The 23,069-nt window shown below is 38.3% G+C and overlaps 1 protein-coding gene across 2 annotated transcripts in view; it reads right to left on the bottom strand.

Annotated features, from left to right (window-relative positions):
- Positions 1 to 241: 241 nt before the first annotated feature.
- Positions 242 to 23,069, bottom strand: part of LOC100961402 (integrator complex subunit 6-like) — a 65,619-nt gene continuing 42,791 nt past the window's right edge. Inside the window, exons 10-18 of one of the 2 annotated variants that reach the window (XM_012813259.2) lie at positions 15,388 to 15,482; positions 14,247 to 14,357; positions 11,784 to 12,002; positions 10,819 to 10,942; positions 9,039 to 9,181; positions 5,609 to 5,843; positions 2,715 to 3,059; positions 1,634 to 1,727; positions 242 to 1,228 (exon numbers count right to left, since the gene is read on the bottom strand). In XM_012813259.2, coding sequence (XP_012668713.1) covers positions 1,120 to 1,228; positions 1,634 to 1,727; positions 2,715 to 3,059; positions 5,609 to 5,843; positions 9,039 to 9,181; positions 10,819 to 10,942; positions 11,784 to 12,002; positions 14,247 to 14,357; positions 15,388 to 15,482 — 1,475 coding nt within the window. In that variant the 3' untranslated portion in view covers positions 242 to 1,119. The remainder of the gene's footprint in view (positions 1,229 to 1,633; positions 1,728 to 2,714; positions 3,060 to 5,608; positions 5,844 to 9,038; positions 9,182 to 10,818; positions 10,943 to 11,783; positions 12,003 to 14,246; positions 14,358 to 15,387; positions 15,483 to 23,069) is intronic. The other variant, XM_023508517.1, reaches the window with a different exon arrangement.

Here is a 23,069-nt window from a genome sequence, read left to right as displayed (position 1 = left end):
AACTGTATTCTAGATTTCAAATAAACTTGATTCTGCCAGGTTTTTTTCCAGTGTTTTCTGAAAGGGACCAGCCCCTAGAGTATCTACTCTGCCACATTCACTTACATCCCTCGGTTCTGTGAGTGATGTTTTGAAGTTTAAAATCCTTACTTTAATGTTAATTTGTTTAATAGTGTGTGCTTGTTTTCCTGAAAATAACAAACCACAAGAAACATATAACTAGAAATTTCTCTAGCATTAATGAACTTGCAAAAATCAATAAAATGATTTATTTTATATATGCCAAGTCAAAATCTCTTTGTACACTTAAATTTCTGCAAAGTAATACAAACATAACAATACTGCTCCATATAAACTTTTGTATAAACATTAAAGGAAATATACACATTATTTTTTCTTTTAGTATTTCCAAAGCACAGAATGCCTAAGTCCACCTGAAGACTTTCTTTCATCACATGCAAGGACAAATATCAGAGGTTGGGGCAGCCTCTAGTGCACTTTGTAATGTCTCTAGACAAAATAAAAGAGAGTAGGAGGTAGATTGTTCGGTGACTCTCCCTGCCTCTTCTCACAGAGAAATAAGTTATTCAAATAGCAGCTTCTTACTCTTTGATTCAAACTATCCTGAATATTGCATGGTTTAAAAGGCACAACTAGGAATTGTTGAAAATTTTGTCCGGCACACAAAGGAATACCACTTCAGTTCTATACAACTATTCTTTCTAAAGAATAAGAGCGCCAAGTAGCGCTCCACTCAGAGGTAGCCCCTAGTCACTCTGAAAATGCCTGGAATGGCAAAGTTCAATGAGTGAACCCTTAGGATCTGGGGTAGGGGCAGTGGTGTTTATGGAATATAGCCTGCTAAATTAATAACATCACCTTCTTCAATTGGGAAAAGAAATAACAAAATAAAAAATTAATACTTTCAAAGAAGTTCTTTAGGCAAAAGCTTAGCTATTAGTGCCAGATAATCCTTAAAGAAAAAAGCTTCCCTGCTTTCTCTGACAGTAGCATCTGGAAGGCAATTCCCTTGACTCAAACATTCTAGGAGGCTTCAACAATATCCCATTCCATCCTATAGGACAGAGAACTTGCCATTTTTTCACATGGGTCTTTGCATTAACATGATGATCTGCCGTTGATGTGATTAATGTTGTTCAGAGGGTGGTGGGAATCTATTTTTTCTAGTACCTTCTCAAGGTACTGAATTAAGACTCGTCTTTTAAACCTGAAAATAAAGAGACATTTTATTAACCAAAAGATGCTTAAAGCATGTATGATGTGTAAGGCACTGTGCTGGATACAAAGTGAAGTTCACGGTCTACATGGAAATGTAAAATTTGTCCTCGTGGAAAGATATGGTTTAGTAGAAACCGACAGTGCCAACTGATTATTCAAGCCTACTTCAGACTGTGGTAAGCCTAGAAGGATGAATGAGTTGAATTCATAATATTCAGAAAGTATTAATCAAAATACTTTTGGAGATAGCCTGAACTATGATTGAGGGCCAGGATTTGAGAAGAACAAGGCAGAAACTATTCTTCTCTGTGTCCTGCATTAGGCTTTACGGCAAAAAAAAAAAAACAAAAAAACAAAACAAGACCAAAATGGAAAAGTTCCTGTTTATACCCACCTTGCAGCTTCCTTGATGGTAAATTCAACAAACTGTTTCTTCATCTCCAGAGGTCCTTGCACTTCTTCAAGCAAAATGAAAATTCTTTCATACTCTGAAGACATTAACAAAAGCTTCAGTATTTTTAGAAACAAAAATTAGGAAGTAAACTTCAACTGTAGTACATCCTCAGTAATCATTCTTCATGGGTGCAGAGTTAGATGTAGTTTGTATTTTAAACACACAAATCAAAATATTTGCACACATCTACTAAGGACAGTCTTATCAACAGTAACCACAAGCGGTAGGCTGTACAATGGCTGTCCAAAGATGTCCATAACCTAATCCCTGGAACCTTTGAATATGTTTCCTTATATGGCAAAAGGGACTTTGCCCTGCAGATATACTTAAGTAAAGGCTCTTGTGATGGGGAGATTATACAGGTTTATGCCATGTAATTACAAGTGTCCTCATAAGATAGAACAGAGTAAGGTCAGAGAGAAAAAAAATGTAAGGGCAGGAGTGGGTCAGAAGAGAAACACTAATGCTGCTGATGTGAATAAGAAGGAAGGGCCCTGGGGCCAAGGAATAAAGGGCGCCTTTAGAAGCTGGAAAAAGCAAGCAGAAAGATTCCCCCTAGAGCCTACAGAAGGAATGCTGGCCTGCTACCACCTTCATTTTAGCCTTGCAAAAAATAATTTCAGATTTGTACCTTCCAGAACTGTAAGATAATAAATCTGTGTTGTTTTAAGCTACGAATTTTATAACTTGTTACAGCAGCAAAAGGAAACTATTATAAGGGGGAAAAGGTGAAAAGGTATATTGTAAAAGGGTGTGTTGTATCTTTTTACTTAAAACAAGAGGAATTGCTTTAAATTATGTGTAAACCTGTTACTGCCCTAAAAAAATATACAGGGTATATTGTAAAAGGGTGTGTTGTATCTTTTTACTTAAAATAAGAGGAATTGCTTTAAATTAGGTATAAACCTGATACTGCCCTAAAATGCACCTGCACTGTAAGAGGTAGCTTGACTCTAATCTGAATAATAGAATGAGAGGGACTTTCTGTTGCATTATGGATAGATGTTCTTTCACTACTTACTTCGACCAAACTTTCGGACTTCCTTCATTAACTGATGTTTTATATCAGCATTGATTCCTTGTGCCATAGCAGGAGTTATCTGCAACGTATTTGGCATAATTTGTTCATCTACAGACAGACTGCAGTTTTTAGCTCCTCTTCCAAGTGCATTACTACCAGGTTTGTGAATCAGCCCATCTTTGCTGAGACTAGTGAAGTCATCAGAGAGAGAATCTAACTGGTCGGGTGGAATACCATCTCCTGCCATATTCATAAGCTCCAGTGGAGGAGATTTTGACAGGAAGCCATCAGATGGGGATTGACCATTTTCTATCTTGTCATGGATGTCATGAATGACAGTAGCATCTGGAAACCAAATTAAGAAGTTGAGCTGTGAGGTAGGTGTATGATGTCAACCTTATAGGTATATCCCCTCCCATGCTCCCCAGCTTCTAGGAACTTATTTATTTCATAAAGCAGGAGGATATACCAGGTAGAGATCTGAGATCCCTCAAATTCAACTCAAGAAAGATAATACAACAAAACCACTGTTTCCCCCTCATAACACTATGAAAACATACAGAAACCAAGTGAGACAGTACATCTAATAAACACACCTTCGCAGATCCCTGGTACTCATGGTATAAGGTCAGCTTGTGGTACTTTATAAGTTGAAAAGCAGCCAAGTCTCAATTGATGTCAAAATTTGTATAATTTACATATAAACAAAATTTCCTGCCATGTGTACTGTGCTGGAAGTCAGATTTAGTGAGCCTCCCTCAACCTGCCTCGTCTACTTCAAACATTCTGAGAAAACAGAGGCAGCCATTAGGGCTGAACATGCTCTCCACCCCATCACCAGAAATCCTTGCCTGTACGATCCTCCCCATCTTTCCCTTCTGTTTCAGAAAACTGACTTTCTTTTTACTCTAAGTCTGACCCTCTGTGTCATTTATTCATCCTCTGTGCCAGGCACCATGCCAGGAACCAGGGATCAGCAGTGACCAGCACAGAGAGAGACTTCCCTGCCCTGTGGCACTTAGACCTCATGGGGAAGTCAGGCAGGACGTGCACAGTGAGCAAGGGAAAGCAGCAGGGCGGTCTGGGCTTAGGGAAGGGACCCACGGGCCTGCGGGGGAGCAACAGAGGGAGCCTAGGGACCTGAAAGGGCTATCTGAGGAGGTTCCTTGGACAGGGTCTGGAGGTGGAGGCAGAAGTGGAGGGAGTGAGTGCTCTAGGTTGTGGGTAAGACAGGGGCAGGGGCCAAAGTAGGGATGGGCCAGGCACCATGGAGGGATGGGCCAGGCAGAGGGACCCAAGAGCAGCCCCACGAGCATGGCAGTGGGGCAGAGCCTTGTAGAACACAGTCGGGAGTTCAATGTCTATGTTTCAGAAGGTTGAAGATGGGTTTTTAGGAAGGAGATGGCATGGTATGACTCTAGTGCCAACACGATCACTCTGACTGCAGGATTAGAGTGTAGGTTAGATGAGGGAGAGAACTGGAATCAGACTGATGAGATAAGAAGCTATTGTAATAGCTTGGTGAGAGATCATAGCAGAGTGGAAAACAAGGATAGAGAGATATGGTGGGATTTAGGGATCATACTAAATGTCAAGTTTTCTGGACTTGGTAAATGTACCCAAATGAGAGAAGAATAAAAACATCATGATGACTCTAAGGTCTGTCATCTGAATCCCTGGGTGTGCAGGAGCCAGTACGCTACTTCTCATGAGAGCGATTTGTGCCCCATTCTTCCTGACTCTGGTTCAGTGACCACAGGTTGTTACCTTGACATTGGTAACATTAGCACGGTAATATTAGCAGTATTTACAGTAGGGAAATTTGCAAATGTGACAATTCAGAGTTTCTCTACCCTCCCAACCTCTCACAAGTGTTACAACTTTATTGCCACATTGCTGGATCATGCCACTAAGTGTAATGAGGAAGGCAGTGAGTGGAGCTATTGTGGCAAGGGTCAAGGTCAATTTTGAAAGACATGAAACCTACTGCGCTTGATATGCCATTAGACACCTAACAGAGAGGCCATGTTCATAATTAAATCTGAGAATGGGGTTGAGGAGCAAGTTACAGTTTAAAGGTACAAACTGATATTCTAGTTGGTGAAATATAAACCAAACTAAAAGCCCCAAGACTTCACAGGATCACCTAGGGAGAGAGTGCAGTAAAGAGCAGGTCCCAGAATTGAGTTTTGAGGCTCTACAATATTTAGAGGTGGAAAAGAAAGGGAGAAACCACAAAGAGGATGAAAAGGAGTTGTTTGTAAAGGGGGGAAATGCCTTAGCAGCTTACGGCGTCTGGGAACCCAAGAAGGTTTCCACCATGAATAAGTGTGTCAAATGCTGCTGAGAAGGAATGGCAACGTTCAGCAGCACTGGTAACCTTGATGAGAACTGTGTCAGTGGGGTCGCAGAGACAGACACCAGACTGCACCAGGTCAGAGCAGGAGCAGGAGGTGAGAGCACAGAGAACAAGTACACAGCCACCTCCTGCTGAGCCTCTTTGTCCCCACTGCCTCAGAAACCTGCTTTATCCTCCTCCCTTTTGCAGCTGCTCCAAGTGGTTGTAGCAAACACACGTACATCTCTCCATTTCTTGAATAATTACTGTGTTATTTCCTTACTAAGTACTGTATTAATTACCGTTAATTGCTATGTTAATTAACATGTGTTAATTACTATGTAATTATGGATCTTTCCCCTTTCATACAGATTGAGATCCCCGGAACAAGGGCTCTGCTCTGCATGGGGCCTATTGTACCTACCACATAGTTTAGTAATAATTTACTTAATGAACAAAAACTGAACACAAAAGAAAGGAATAGAAAGGAAAATAAGATCGTTTAGCGTCTTAGTCCTCTAGGAGCCAGAAGGAAATCACAACCACTACTCTATACCTGTATGTACAAGGGTGGGTTTTATGAGGTTTGGATAAGATGGGAACCACGAGGCTGAGGGTGGTCCCTTTCCGCCCACGTGGTTAGTTACAGTAGGTGGTGTTTGTGGTTTCCTCAACAGCAGGGACATACTCCGCCTTCTCTTAGATGACATAGGACTGTTGGGTTCTCCAGGACGTTTCACTTTGTTTTGTGGCCCTGCTACAAACTCATCTGCTTCATCAATCATCATTCCCTAGAAAAGATCAATGACATATTCCATGAAAGACAAAAATTCAACTATTACAAAACGGCAAGCACTCCTTTTTTTTTTTTTTTTGAGAGTCTTATAATGTCGCCTTTGGTAGAGTGCCATGGCGTCACAGCTCATAGCAACTTCAAACTCTTGGGCTTAAGCAATTCTCTTGCCTCAGCTTCCTGAGTAGCTGGGACTACAGGTGCCCGCCACAACACCTGGCTATTCGTTGTTGTTGTTGCAGTTGTTTAGCTGGCCTGGGCCGGGTTCGAACCCACCATCTTCAGTCTATGTGGCTGGCATCATAATCACTGTGCTACAGGCACTGAGCCTACAAGCACTCTTAATATGCCTATATAGTCAATCATGCATTAAATCACTAATGTAAGTCTCAATCATAGGCCAAAGATTGACCACATCCCATACCAACTCTATTCTTAGAAAACGCAACTCAATGTTAATCCAGTCTAAATGGAACAAGGAGGAAACTAACATACAAGGTGTTGTCCAAGGCCAGACATACTATGATAATGATTGATCAGAAAGCTTAGGAATGGGTAGCTCTAATCAATCAGAATAGGTAAACCCACAGTTACCTTTTTGAAGAACTACAAACTATTTTGCATCAACCTTTGGTAGGGAAAATAATTCCTTTTCTTGGTGCCTTTGTGCTTTAAATTCATCATTAAGAAACCCTGATTATCACTGTATAGAATGCTGCATGTAGATCAGGGGTCCTCAAACTTTTTAAACAGGGGGTCAGTTCACTGTCCCTCAGACCATTGGAGGGCCAGACTGCGGGCCCCAGGATGAGTCGGTTGCTAAGCAGGATAGGCAACGGTGGCAAAAAAACCTGGCGGGCCAGATAAATGCCCATAGGCGGGCCCATAGGCCCATGGGCCATAGTTTGAGGATGCCTGAATTGTAGATAATGAAAGGTAGGTAGATGGAAAATGTCATTCTCCTAACTGCAACCTCACAAGGATTCAGATACATTCAACTTGATGCTGGACAGGAAGTGGGGAGGCTTTTCACTATTTTATTATTTTATTCATTTTATTTTTTGAGACAGAGAGTCTCTGTCACCCTTGGTAGAGTGCCATGGTGTCATAGCTCACAGTACCCTCAAACTCTGGGGCTCAAGTGATCCTCTTGCCTCAGCCTCCCAAATAGCTGAGACTATAGGTGGCCACAACACCCAGCTATTTTTAGAGATGGGGTCTCAGTGTTACTCAGGCTGGCCTCGAACTCCTTACCTTAAGCAATCTGCCTGCCTCAGCTTCCCAGAGTGCTAGGATTGCAGGCATGAGCCACTGCACCCAGCCAGCGTTTCACTCTTGGAGGTATATAAAACATGAGAGCCAGCAGGACAGAAGGTTAACTAAAAGCTGTTCTTATCTAAGGATAACTTAAGAATATATGCCCACATCCTTTGACTAAAATCAGGATAAATGACATTTCCCAAGGAGTTTTTTACCCTTGTAAAAAAGCAGTACAGATGGGGGGAAACTTTTTCACTGAGCATTTACTACATGCTTGGTAATATTTTAAACAGTGTAGACATACCAACTCATTTATTATCATGCAGAGTTCTATGAATTAGGTGTAATTATTATCCCTAGTGTTACAAACGAGGAAACCAAGAAAGATAAAGAAAACCTCCAAATAATTGAGGATTGGGGTGAGGTGAAATACCTTGAATCTAGTTTGGTTCTAGAAAGAGATTATTGCATGTTCTGAGCCTCAACAGTCTCTTCCATGAATGCAGATATAGTCCCATCTATTTTCATGCTTCTACAGTAAAGTCAGTATCTATCTCTCTCTTATACACACACACACACACACACACACACACACACACATATACACACACACAGACACATGCTCCACATTTATTTATTTAATTATAAAGATGAAGTCTTGCTATGTTGTCCAGGCTGGTATCAAAGTCCTGGGCTCTAGTGATCCTCCTGCCTCTGTCGCCCAGGTAGCTGGGAATATTGGTGTGTACCACCATGCCTGGCTCAGGCCCCACATTTAGCTCTAGTAGGACACTTCAAGTAAGGCAACATCATGTAGTACTACATATTTCTTTCTTTCTTTTTTTTTTTTTTTTGAGACAGAATCTCAAGCTGTCACCTTGGGTAGAGTGCTGTGTCATCACAGTTCACAGCAACCTCAAACCCTTGGGCTTAAGCTATTCTCTTGCCTCAGCCTCCCAAGTAGCTGGGACTACAGGTGCCCACCACAATGCCTGTCTATTTTTTGTTGCAGTTGTCATTGTTGTTTAGTTGGCCTGGACCAGGTTTGAACCCCCCAGCCTCGGTGTGTGTGGCTGGCACCGTAACCACTGTGCTATGGGTGCCCAGCCAGTACTGCATATTTTAAGGGAAATACCCATCATTGTCTAGATTGAGCACTATAGATATGAATCATAGAAACAGAGGAAATAAATAGCAATCTCAATATTTATAAAACTAGTATGTGTTGGCTTGGCGCCCATATCTCAGTGGTTAGGTTGCCGGCCACATACACTGGGGCTGGCGGGTGTGAACCCAGCCCAGGCCTGCTAAACAACAACTGCAACCAAAAAATAGCCGGGCATTGTGGTGGGCGCCTGTAGTCCCAGCTACTTGGGAGGCGGAGGCAGGAGACTCGCTTAAGCCCAGGAGTTGGAGGTGCTGTGAGCTGTGATGCCACAGCACTCTGCCCAGGGCAACAGATTGAGGCTCTGTCTCAAAAATAAATAAACAAATATATAAATAAAAACAAAAAATAAAAAAGTATGTGGTAGTGGAAATGAATATACACTGTGGAGCCCGAAAGAAGTGGGTTGAAATCCTGGCTTTTATCAGCTATGTCACAGAATAAGCCTTTGAGTGCTGTGAGCCTAGATTTCTTCTTATTAAAGGGCAGAGAATAATGTTCACCTTGCAGAAAGGTTGTGAGCATTAAATGAGATCATTTAAAATTCCAGTTCCTACTAGATCCTCAAAATGATAGCTATGATTTTGTTCATCCAACACACTCTGGCATCAGGATATTCCTACTTTCCACCCACAAAGAGCTTTGTGGTATATTTTATCTTTTGCATCATATTTCATCTTTTAAGCAAACAAAAGAAGAGCCTCTGAAAGGAAAGAATGATAAATAAGAATATCATAACTTAGGCGGACATGGAAATAGGTATGCTACCTTCTTATCTTGTTTAAATGGATTTCCAAAAGTGTGCAGTCTTTTTGGTTGATCTGGATCAATCTCTCGCAGTGGAGAAGGCAGCATCTTCAGATACTCCTGATAGTTGCCCATTTGTGCAACCGGAACACTGTGAAGGGAATCTGCAAAACCACCAGAAAAGAAATTATTAATGCTATACAGCTGAAGTGTACGGTACTTTTGAGAGGCCATAATCACAGTTTGGTTTAATAATGTGTATTCTGGTATCAAAGAGTCTAAAATCTCGAATCCTTCTTGGGGGTGGGATGCAATTATAGGAGGGACTTTATCTGGCAAATGCAACCAGTATAACCTGGTTCTTTGTATCCTCAATGATCCCCAACATTAAAAATAAATAAATAAAATCTTGAATCTTATAGGATCTAGCATCATCTCTCTTTAGCATCTCTAGCATCATCATCCCAATCATTACTTAGTCCATCCTTACTACTGCCTACAGGCTCATATTACTAAAACCACAACCTCCTGTTATCTTCAAACCAGATTTGAGAGAGAATGGGAGGATCTCCCATATGCCAACATCCAACTAAAAACACCATAGATTGTCTGCATTTTGAAGAACTGAGGCTCTGTGGTATTCTCTTAGCATCCAGTGACCCTCGGTTTGTAGGTCTTAACATCTGAGAATTGAATTAAACCTGTAGGTTTGCGTCCTAGAAAGGCCCCCATATATGCAAAACTTTGTGTACAATTTCAGGGGGTTGGCTATGCTAAAATTTCCTCATTTTAGTGGACAAATGATTCTGTTTAAAATTAACAAAATGAGGCGGCGCCTGTGGCTCAAAGGAATAAGGCGCCAGCCCCATATGCCAGAGGTGGCAGGTTCAAACCAAGCCCCAGCCAAAAACTGCAAAAAAAAAAAAAAAAAAAAAAAAAAAACCCAAAACATTAGTGACTTAAAATTAACAAAATGGAGTAAAGGGAAAGTCACAACTATCCTGGGTGGTATCAGATTTTTTACTTTTATGTAAATGAGGTATACTTTATTGAATTCATCACAGTAGGTTGGGTGGTATATAGTGCTTGGGTATGCAGGCTCAGAAATCTGACAGACCTAGGTTCTGCCATTTTTTGACCAGACAAATCTGAACTACCACATTTTTCCATGTATTCATGCACTTTTTGCACAAATATTTGAGAGAAAAGTAAGGGTGCACATTATACATGGGCTGTACTAATTCCATATCTATTCAAATATTTTTAATTTTTTTAATTATGCTTATGCTTTAAATGTTTAACTCTTTCTTGTACCTTTATATGTTACAAAATAAATGCTAAAATTCCTTTATAATACAAAAGACAAGTACCTAAATACAAAGAAATAAAAATTTGTATTTTATAAAGGTCTTTTCTTCCTGCAAGTTTGGACCAAAAACGTGGGCTTGCATTATACAGAGGAGTGCATTATACAACGTAAAATATGGTATTAAAATGCTCACTCTTGGTTTCCATGTCCATAAAATGGGCATACAAACAGTATTTATCTCCTGAGGCTATTTGTGGCTTATAAGAGCTAAAGCATAAGAAGTTTATTGTATGGGCTGGTTACTGCACTCTTGGCCTTAAACTTGAGAAAAATAAACTGTTCCTGGGTAGACTAGGCATTTAATGAAAAGAGGCATTCTAAACATTAAAGTAATACAAAATAACCTACTCATTATGCAACAAACACTTTTGTGTAAGTCATGCCAGGGATTTTCCTAGTCAATGAAAAGTACTTCATCATTCATTTATTTACCTTCATCTTGTCCAACAATAAACTTGTGCATTTTCAGCAGATTGGATCTCATTCTGGTCAACTGGTCTAAAAGACCTCTACGTGGAATATCATAAGCATTTCTGTATGTCTGAGGTTTTAAATCCTATTTGAAATGAAACATAATTTCATTAACTCCCAAGACTTTTAATACAGCAATGTAATACTTAATCCTCTTAAAATCTTACTGAAGAGAGAGCTATACTCAATACAACTAACCATAGTAGAATTTCCCCAGTGGAAAATTTTCATTTGTGTTCTGAATTCTAAAACATCTACAAAGTATTAAAGTTACTGGGAATATCCCTTTTCAAGTATGTCATTTACAACACCAAATCTGAATATTTATACCTGTGGCAGCCTTGCAAGACCATTGCTTGTAATCCTCAGACAGCCATAGAGATGTGCTGCCGGAGTCTCCCTTCAGGAAATCCGTGGCTGATCCTGCAAGGTGTGCAGTGAGCCTAGAGCCTCCCACTGCAGTGCCTTAGGGGTCTGTTGCAACACTGAGCTGAGGTGTGCTCTTCCCAGGCTGTCCAAGGGCAGTGACTGAGAATGGCAGGAGCGTTAGCGACTGGCCATCTCTGTCCAACACGGCCCTTTTCTATGGTAAATTTTGGTGCCAGAGGTCCCTGTTGGGTTGGTCAAGACTTTCTCCAAGCTTCACCAATGTCTGAGCCTCCTCACACCCAGTCCGCCTTTCTTTTCTCCCTCCTCTCCCAAGTACTACATCAGCTTTGTGGCCTGAAGGGTCTCCTGGCCTACTCCAGTTCCCTCTTATACATTTAATTCTATATTGGCATATGCTGAGAGAGCATTGTTAAACTGGGCGATTAATAACTACTAACTCCAAATAGGACTGTTATTATTTCAGAACTAAAGGAATGTGAAAGACATGAATGTATCACATACATTTAAACAAATACAAACTATTTGTCACAATTTACCTTGTTTAACAGCCCTACTTGGAAACCAGCAAATTCTTTGGTGTTCAATTCTGTAAGTCTTGGTATAGTCTCTCCTGTGATTTCTTTCAATAGTTTTCTAAAATTTTTATTGTGAATCAAGGACACACCACCTCCAGAATGATTTTTCACTTTGATTCCAATTTCCTGGGGAGGTTTCTTCCCCACTGATGCTAGTATGCGTTCTGATTCAAGTTTGGTCTAAAATGAAAGTATATAGCATGTTATAAAAACATCTATGTTATCACTCTCAGTTTTACTACTTAAGAAAGATAATACTTTTAAGAACCCCACAGAATAATTTTCAATTGCAAATCACAGAAAAATGAATGATTAAACATTTTCCTGTGTGTCTCTGTATTACCACAGCACACAGAGAAGGGGGCTTGGAAAGACAAATAACTCAATATTTTTTTCTCTTGTCTAGTGTCAAAAATTATGATCTAATCATTGAGAGAATAAAAACTATGGATAAGAATTTCATTCACAGACATGAATGAAAAAAGTCTACTCTGTTACTATCAAATTTCCTCTATGTGAACATATTCATTCCAGACTCAGGTATAAAGGCTTAAGACTCTATATTACATACATGTAAATCAATGCTAAAATTCAGATCACAAAGATTGGGATTTTATTTAAAAAAAAAGTTTATTTATAAGTCTATCCAAAAACATCTTAGAAAGTAATGCTTAATTTAACAGATATTACCAAATAAATATACTTTCAAAAAATCCTCTTAATAGACATTATTATACCATATTGGTTATTATTTCTTTAGTGTATTACAGCAATGTCTATTTGGCATATTTTGTGTTTTATATACATCTGAGATGGTTCAAGAAACACTGGTGACATAGTTATTAAATTAGTAATCACATTAGTGATTAGAGATGCTAAAGATTAATAACGGTCTTTTCTTTTTCTCCAAAAGATGGAATTCCACCAATGTCCAGTAAGCCCCACCCAAATTTTGGATTTCTTATGGTTTGGTCAGAGGTATTTATTAATTTTTTTAATTGTGGGAGTTAAGTCTATGTTTATTATCTCTAAAAATATTTTAAAGTTATGAAACATAAGGTAAGAGTAAATGAAGGTCTGTTTCCTTAAACGGTCTTAAAAGCCTATTTATAAAATTATATAAGCAATGTGCCCCAGAAGGTCCCAGAACCTGTATTAATTTCAACTCTGTTCACTATTCTTCCTCTGGTTACACCCTGCTGTCACAGCCTTAAAGGCCTACGGTAAACATCAAATAAAAACCAATAGATTAATAGATAGATAAATAAATAAATAACCAAACCAAAACATTTACAACAACAACAAAAAATCTATTAGCAAAGAGGAAAAGGGGTTAGGGGGACACTTGGTAGATGAGAAAATCTCAGTTTGCTTTTTGCATTTATGAGCTCACTGGACTGGCAGGAGCTGGTAAGCTCCCGACTATACTCAAGTTGTTGCCAGTTCCTAGCAAGGTGGGTCAGCATCCCAATTGTGGAGTCCCTTTGGTCCTATCATGAAATCTAACTCTTCGCTTCCTACTCTCCATTTTCTAACAGCTAAACTTCCTAATATATCCAACTTGAAGTATTGTAATCACTGCAAATGCTACTACTGTTCCCTACCTGGGAATACATTTGTGCATAAGATAGTTAAAATTGTGGCATTAATTTGTCATAGAACAGAACACATTCATATGGCAGTAAAGATCTAACTCAGTAGTTCTCAAACATTGCCATCCTACAAGAATGGTCTAGGTAGAGGTGAGAAGTATGATAAGGAGGGGTGAGTGGAGGATGAGGTACTAATAGAGGGGCAGGCAAGGGACAAGGTGAATGATGGTAAATGAGGGACAGATGGAGGGCGAGAAGAGAGGAGGCTTAGCTCCTCTCTTCAGGTCCCCTTGGGGCCTATCACCCTCCAGTTTGAGGAAAACTAGTCTCATCTCCCCACTCTCCAGGGAAAAGCATGTGGCTGTTATCCAAGGGCTAGCATGTGAGTGTAAGTCCTCCACGTTCCTTGAAAACTAATTTCAGGCAAGCCATTTAATCACACCATGCCTCAGTGTACTGACCTAAAAAGGGGGGATGCTCTCGCCCAACGTGATCTGAGGAGAAACTAGGTTGAGGATAGACAAAAAATGTGACCCATGAGGGAATTGTATTAAGCCTCTGCCCCTCTTAGGCCACAAAATATCAACCAGCTTGTGGGTAGGACAAACTGGCAGGCAAAAGGAGAAATGGCACAGCATCAAACGATACTGACAGACCCTTAACTGCAGTTTAATGGTGAAGCTAGAAGCCATAGAGAATCACATTATTACTAATCCATAAAGTGTAGAGATACATACACATTTAATCTGAAAAATTACAATTACACTAAAGAATAAGGAAATGCACTTCTGAGGGCAAAGGATTTTTGTTTGTTTGTTTTTACCAATACTACCTGTTGGCTGAGTTTTTTAAGGTAAGAGATAACACTGTAACTAAGTCCACAATCTAAATTATCTGATATCAGATTTGGAGCTCCCATCATCCTTAGTGCTTTCTTTAATGGCTATAAGGAAACAAAATACACAACAGTAAGAATAGAATAAATCTTAAAATACTCAAAGTTCAGTTATAAGGGGCAAAGGGATATGATTCATTTCTTAGAAGTCAAGGTGCTGCACATAAAACCAAACATGGAACATTAAAAAGTGGCAATGAAAATAGCAGAGAAGTAAGGAGCAGAAAGTAAAAAAATCAGAAGAAAGTAGGACAAGAAGAGCAAGTAACAGCAAATTCAAACAGGTAAAATTGCTTTCAGGCTTATTTCCCAATCATAAAATCATTTCACATTGCATTTTATTGCGCACCCCATTCCTGCCATGGTAAATATGAACACACCCCAATTTCTCCTCCCAGTGACACACATTGCACCATTTAAGATGCTGCCTTTTCACCTCTAGAAACTTGGCTTAACGTTTACCACATCAAGCTCTGAAATGATTTTGATGATCTTAATTTAGATTGTATTACCAGTTCAAAATCATCATGAATACTTTCCCCTAATTATAAAAACCAAAACGAGGCCAAGTATTTTTTTTTACCCTTTTTGGATCCCACCCACCACCACTGCCCCACTTCATGCCGTGTCTAGGACACACTTAACAGCCAATAAGCAACTATAATGTCTTCAGATTTTTTTTTTTCCAGAAGGAAACCCCATATTGAGAATTTCTAGAGTTAAAAAGGGAAGTTGATGTAATATATGAATATAGAACTATTTATTCTTAAATTCCAAAATTACAATTTCACAAGGTTACTTTTAATTAGAGAAACACAGATGTGTTTTATAAAAATAACCACAGCAGTTAAAGGAAATAAAATGGAGAAAACAGCTCTTTTTTTTTGTGCCGCCATGACATCTCCAAACTCTTACACATGGTTTGAGAGGGCAGTGATGACACAAATATCTGTAAAATAAAAACATAACTATCTTATTGCAAGAGTAAAGAGTTTGATTCATTGACATTTCTTGTGATAAGAATTATCATTGATATACATACATACATACATATATATATACACACACAAATACATACTAATAAATAGTATGGAGGCAGAGTTTTTAAGTAGCTGTCAAAAGCCTGTCGCCACTTCAGATTTGGCTTAAGCTTGTGAACTTTAAACAAGTCATCTGTAACAGAAAAACAAATAAAATATTATATTATTCCAGTCCTGAGTTCCAAGATCTAACCAAGTAACACACATTTAGAAATCTTACACTTTTCATTACAGTGGATGAACTTTTTCATTGAAGTTTATTTGATTATCTTTTTTGGTGGTTGTAGTAGTTACCAAAATTATACATAGTATTTCTCTAGAAAATTAAATGAATTCTCAAGTTACCTGCTCCTCTTTTGTTTGCAATGCTACATGAAATAAGATACTAAAACATCAATTCTGATCCACTTGAAATATTTTCCTAATCGCTTACATATTAATTTAACTGTAGTAATTTTCAATCAAGATGGAATCCATTGCCAATGGTTGATGGAATAATATTTCTTTCATTTTAACATAGAAGGTATTATACTTTTTGCTAAAAGGTCAAGGTAAAGGACTTTACAAAGTATATGAGAACAAAGGCTAAGCCACAAATCACTAGGCAATGAAGGGCAAACTCTATTTCGGATTCTCCTTAATCAGCCCATACTCTGTTTGGCCATATTTCTACCCCTCTTCATTTTCTGGATTTCTGTGGTGAATAAGTTTAAGCCAAACTTTAGGCCATTCAAATATTAGTTAACAATTGAGTGGTAGTAAAAGCAAGAAGAGATGTTAAAGTTTAAAATTCTGTACAACTCAACGTGTTTCCTGAATACCATGCACAGTAAGATAACTAAAAGTATTTACTTCAAAGAGACATTCCCTATCTTTTCACACTTAATTTTAATTGTTTTAATAATGTAAATACATTATATATACTACATGAAAATGTCCTCCCCATCTCATTATTTCAAGTAATTGAAAATCACTTGACAAACATCAACATGAACCTGTCATACATATGGTAATAGTGCTATACCAAAGATACTCTAAATTCATCCTCTATTTCCTTTTGTCAGGTTTTATTAGTTTTTATTTAAAAAATACTTTACTTCCAGAGACAAAACCAACCTATGCCACACATGCATAATTTCTCTACAAATTGTTTTCCTTTGAAATTTTGAGTTACTTTAGTTAAGAAAAGTGACTACATCTTTCCTTCTTTTACTGCTATAATAAATTATTCACTCCTGCTGACATGAATTTAAATGCATTTACAAAGCTATAAATGTAATTCTTTTGTTAAAGATCTAAAGAGATTTCTAGCTCATTGTAGCAAGCAGGTCTTTTAAAGACCATTCATATCTTGACAAAAGGAAAGAAAGACTACAGACACAGCCTGTTACACTGTGCCTTTACCATTGAGTCTGTTGAGAATTAGGCAGATTTAAAAAGACCAACTGACAAATTAAATACTGGAGAGACTTTTCTATAAATGGATTAGATAATCTGAGTCAATAATACTCTCTGTATTTCTAACAATGCCAAGAGCAAGGACCCCATCCTGGAGCTGGTTTAGTCTAATTATTTCTTAACAGATTTTTAAAAACGGGGGTCAGGAGAATAAAGAAAATCTTCCACGGTCTGGTAAGCTCTTAAGGTGACACTGCTTAAGTTACTACATCTCTGTAGCTCAAAAAATGATTCCTATGCCATTAGATGTCTATTCACACAGAGTGTCTACGATGGTATAGTAAAGATGTCATAATCAGCTCATCAATACTTGAGAGAAGAGATGAGAATGAAAATGAAATGAAATGATGTTTCAAACACCTCTCCCATCAGACTACTGCTGCTTTCTTTTCCAGTTCCTTTCTCTCCATTTTCTTCCTCAAAGAGAAGAAAGACCTGGGTTTGAGTCCAAGTTCAGCCACATCCTTAGCTGAGTAAGTTTAGAGAAGTTATTTCTAAGCCTCCATTTCATCTATAAAGTGGGTTAAATGAGAACTGCTTTACCACAGGGCTGTTCAGAGGCGCTAAATTAAGTATATCTGAAAACACTGTATAAAATGAAAAACAAACCAGTGTAAGTTGTGAAGCATCAGATACACATCAAATGATCCTGCTTCTTCTTTTTTTTTTTTTTCTTCCATTAGTGATTCTCTTGCCCTTTGCCCAAATCCCAAGTAGCTGGGATTATGGGCGCCTGCCACAATGCCTGGCTTTATTTTTTATTATTATTTATTTATTTTTATTAAATTATTGCTGTGTACATCAATGCAGTCATGGGGCACGCTGTGCTGGTTTTATATACAATTTGAAATATTTTCATCAAACTGGTGAACAGTTTTTTTTTTTTTTTTTTGTAGAGACGGGGTCTCACTCTGGCTCATGTTGGTCTTCTTATGCTGGTCTCGAACCTCTGAGCTCAGGTGATCCACCCACTTCAGCCTCCCACAGTGATGGGACAACAGGCATGAGTCACCACACCCGGCCTATCCTGCTTCTTTTGGGTAAATATCTAGTAGTAGGATTGCAGGATCAAGTGTTAAATCTACTTTTAGTCAAAAGAAAAAAACACATTGTTTTTTGTAACAGAATCTCACTCTGTTGCCCAGGCTAGAGTGCCACGGCATCAGCCTAGTTCACAGCAACCTCAGACTCTTGGGTTCAAGTAATCCTCCTGCCTCAGTCTCCTAAGGAGCTAGGACTACAGACACTGGCCACAACACCCAGCTTATTTTTCTATTTTTGTTAGAGGTAGGGTCTCATTCTTGTTTGGGCTGGTCTGGAACTCCTGAGCTCAAGTGATTCTCCCGCTTTGGCTTCCCAGCATGCTAGGATTACAAGCCTGAGCTTCCACACTGCCCCGGCTGAAAATGAAACATTTTATCATAAAGACATTTGAATTAAAATGTTTATAGCAGCACAATTCACAATCAAAAAGATGTGGAAACAACCCACGTGTCCTTCAGTACATGAAAGATTAAGACATTGTGGTATATGTATACCATGGAATACTATTCAGCCATAAAAAATGGAGATTTGGTATCTTTTCTAACAACCTGGATGTAAGTGGAGACCATTCCAAGTTTCTTAAGCAAGGTATCATGAGAATAAAAAAAAATAAACACCAGACATACTAAACTGGAACTAGTAGATTAACACTTACATGCTGACATAAAAGGAAAAAACTCCATAGGTGTGGTCCCCCTACTAACCCTCCCTCTATCGACCACACCTATGGAGCATATTGCAAGTACAAGTTGGATCTACCAGGTGTAGAACACAAAGGTCTTAATGCTGTAATTGGGTAAATGAGGTGAAGGCTATGTTGATTAGTAGGATGTAAGCACTCCAATTTGTATAAATAATCAACACATTGAGTCCCATAATGACTTAACAAAAAAAAAAAAAAGAAGAAAATACTCAAAGAAATTCAAGTAGGGGGGAGTGTGGGAAGGGGGTGTGTAAATTCCCACCCAAAGGGTACATTGCACACATCCTGGATGAAGGACACACCTACCACTTGGACTTTAACCCTACAAAAGCAAACTCTGCAACCTAATCATATATACTCCTATATGAATCTGAACTTTTAAAAAAGAATTAATTGTGGAAGGGTGGGAAAAAATTATCCTACTTCTATTCTCTATTTTCACACCTCTCCCTTTCTTCCTCCTGATCATAACTGCTCTTAATATGGAGCTGAATTTTATTGTTTACACAAGTCTTCAGTTCTTAATTTTTAAAAAAAAAAGTGAACTGAATGTGGCACATTTAAGAAAAGGGGAAACAGAAAAGTTGTCACAAATGTTATCATATCTGCAGTTACTGGTAGTTATTGGCCCTCAATAGAAAAAATAATTTCCCATTTCCTGATTGATAGAGATCTTTTGGTGACTATAACAATCTGATAACCTCCCTCTTGATATGATTCTTCTGGTAGCTCATTGATACAATTAAGCCTCATTTATCTATCCCAGAAAATAAGATATATTATATTTCCATGTAAGTGTTAGCAGTTAAATTAACTTTTATTAACTACTTTTGACAGGAATCTTATATTAATAAAGAGAAAAGGGAGTCACGATTATGGACCTGCATCCTATGTAGTAATATAGTGAACTTTCTCAGGGTTATGAAGTATGCATGACTCAACTTGCTTTTTTACTAACTATCCCTGCCCACTAAAACTACAACACCATATTATAGCCTTATAGTATATTCTTAGTGTGGAATATCCTTCTAGAGTTACTAAGGTAATGTAGATACTACCAATGACAATAGTAATAATCGCATTTATTGAGTATTTACTATTTGCCAGGCAAGTTCTCAACAATTTAATTGTATTAACTCATTTAATTCCAACTAAATTCCTTTCAGTTAGATTATTATCATTATCCCCATTTCAAATGAAGAAACTGAAGCACAGAGAGGTAAAGGATCTTGCCCAAGGTTACAAAACTAGCAAGTAGCAGAGGCTTAGTTCATACCTGGGCAGCTCTTAACTATTATGGACGTTGTGCCACCCAGAGAATGAAGTTAATGGTGGAAATGTTGAGTTTGTGTCTATTTCAGAACCTCAATAGGAAATGCAAAGTTTGAGATTTAGGGGCATAAAGACCTCCAGCCTCAATGGGTATCAAAAACCCTATCCTCCTCAGAAGATGTACATTTAAAAAAGCCTGGAAATGGATATTTGAAGCCAGGGAGAAGAATGGGTAGTGAGTCAAGAGTGGACTGGTCCTCCACTGGACATGTGGGATTAGGAAAGGGGAAGAAGTCAAAGATGCCTCCAGGGTTTCTGGTTTGGCATGTCTGCAGAGAGATGCTAATGCCACTAATTAGACTGTGAAGAGAAGAGCAACAGCTAAGAAATTCTGCCTGGTTTGAAGTCACACTTGCAACATCCAGAAAGCTGTTGGGCAACTTCAATCATTTAGGTCACCATGCTCTAGGCAGGGGTGGATTCTCAGTGTTATAGGCTACGGAGTCCGGGGCCAGATAGATGCCACACCTGTTTCACTGGTGACAGAAAGCATTTCAGACAGAAAGAGAAGTTGGTATTTGAGGAATAGAGTGAGTGGAAACAGACTAAAAGATCACTAGAAAGAGTGTCAGAATTTGACCTAGCATAGTAAGTACTACAGAGTCTGGAGATGGGCATCATGTGGCAACTTAGGCACAGAAGGTTTTAGGTAAAGGGAGAACTGAAAACTTAATCACACTATGCTTCTTGACCTCCGGTACCTGTAAGACTGGCAAAGGCCAAGATTAGAGGGTGGGTCTTACTATTGTAAAGTGCTGTACATCTCAATTTCTGGGGGAAGACCAGCTACTCTAGTTAGAGACATTTTCATGTAATAATTTGGAAGACAGGCTGAGTTTAGATCAAAGACGAGACCCTAGAGTTCAGTCCATAACAGTTCTAAAGGAATTTCATCACTGCTCTGTAGTATTGAGGCCACCTCCACCCATGTAGTGTCAGTGAAGGTCAAGTGGGAAAGAGTAATGAAGCATTCCTATTTCTCCTAGTCAGGGAGGGTCTAGAACTCCCACCAACACACAGTAATAACAAGGGCCATTCTCTCTTTGAATATCAATGAAAACCAAGTAGGGAACCTGGACTTCTACCCTCACCTGGCACTAGCATTAATAAGGCAGCATTAATCTCTGTCTGGGATGTGTGAGAGGAAGTAAGCTTAAATAGAAGGCTTAAATAAGTTCCAAAAAATAGACAGAGAAAATAAGAAGTAAAAGGGATAAAGAAGAACCAAATGGAAATTTCAGAACTGAAAAGTATAATAACCAAAATAAAAATCTTCATGGATGAGATCCACAACATACTGTAGAAAACAGAGAAAATAATCAGTCAAGTAGAAAATAAAACACTGGAAATTATCCAGCCTCAATAATAAACAGAAAATAGACTGGAAAACATGGAAAGAACCTCAGGAATCTGTGAGACTATAAGAAAAAATATAACATTCATGTCATTGAAAGAGAAAGAAGGGCTACAAGACTACTCAAGGTAGTAATGGCTGAAAACCTCACAAATTTTGAAAGAGGCATAAACCCACAATTACTTATGGGTACAATGTATATTATTTGGGTGATGGATACACAAAATGCCCAGACTTCACTACTGTACAATTCATCCATATAACCAAAAAACCACTTGTACCCACTAAATCTATTGAAATAAAAACAATTAAAGACAGACATGAACCTACAGATTCAAGACTCAGCTGAGGAATGAACCCCCCAAAGAATAAATCCAAGTCAAACTACTGAAAAGAAACCTAAAGCCAGAAATAAATCTTGAAAGCAGAGAAAGACAACACCTCACTTATAGGGGAGAAAACAGTTAGAAAGAAAGTAGATTTGTTATTAGTAACCAAAAAGATCAGAAGGAAGTGACATAGCATATTTCAAGTGCTAAAATAAAGACTATCAACCCAGAATCCTATACTCAACAAAAACGTCTTTCAGAAATGAAGGGGAAATCAAGACAGTCTCAGATGAAGGGAAACTAATAAAATGTGTCACCAGCAGACCTATCCTAAAAAAATGGCTAAGGGAAGTTCTCTAAACAGAAATGAAATGATAAAAGAACAAATCTTGGAATATCAGGAAGGAAGAAAGAATACAATAAGCCCAACTATGTGTTAATACAACAGACTTTCTTTCTCCTCTTGGATTTTCTAAATCATATTTGACAGCCAAAGCAAAAGTTATAATACGGCTTTATGTGTTTCTAAATATATATAAAACAGTTCAGATAATTTTACTATAAATGGAGGAGGATATGAAGAGAGATACAATTTCTGTATTTCACTCAAATAAAATAATGACAATGGGTAGACTGTAATAAGTTATGCATATAAATCACACCTTGAGCAATATTAAAGAAGCTATCCAAACAGATACACTCAAAAACACTACAGATAAATGGAGATGAAATCCTCAAAAATGTTCAAGCAATCCAAAAGCCAGGAAAATAAAAACAGAGAATAAAAACAAAGAGAAAAAAAGTGTCATAGTTAAGCCCTAAGGCAATGATAATTATATTAAATGTAGATGTCTAAATATACCAATTAAAAAATAGTGGCAGAATAGATTAAAAATATGACCCCAAAATTGTGCCGTCTACAAGCAATTCACTTAAACATAGCAGTTACATGCATGTTAAAACTAAAATAAGGGGGCCAGGTGTGGTGGCTCATGCCCGTAGTCCTAGTGCTGTGGGAGGCCCGAGGCAGGGGGGATTGCCCAAGACCAGCATGAGCCAGAGTAAGCCAGAGTGAGACCCCCTCTCTACCAAAAAAAAAAAAAAAAAGCCAGGCGTTGTGGCGGTGCCTGTAATTCCAGCTACTTGGGAGGCAAAGGGCAAGAGAATCGCTAAAAGAAGAAAAAAAAATTAAAAAAGAAAAAAAACAACACAACTTCAAACTAAGATGAGTGAAAGCCAGCTGAAATTGAAAGTAAAAAAAAATAATAAAATAAAAATAAAAACTAAAATGAGGGGGAAAAGCTACATCATGCAAACATCATGCAAACATCAGAGAAAAACAGGAGCTTACATACTGATATCAGAAAAGGTAGATTTAAAGAGCAAAGAAAATTAGGGATGATTTATAGAAGATCCTACATTGAGAACAAGCACCAATGGAATATATACAAAGATAGTCAACATTCTCTGTCATAAAACAAATGTTAACATATTTATAAT

Source organism: Otolemur garnettii, unplaced genomic scaffold (genome assembly GCF_000181295.1).
Source record: "Otolemur garnettii isolate 467f Iridium unplaced genomic scaffold, OtoGar3 scaffold00252, whole genome shotgun sequence".
In the NCBI taxonomy this organism is placed as follows: Eukaryota; Metazoa; Chordata; class Mammalia; order Primates; family Galagidae; genus Otolemur; species Otolemur garnettii.
Note: the sequence above shows the minus strand (reverse complement) of the source record. Positions and strands in the feature narration are given on the sequence as shown.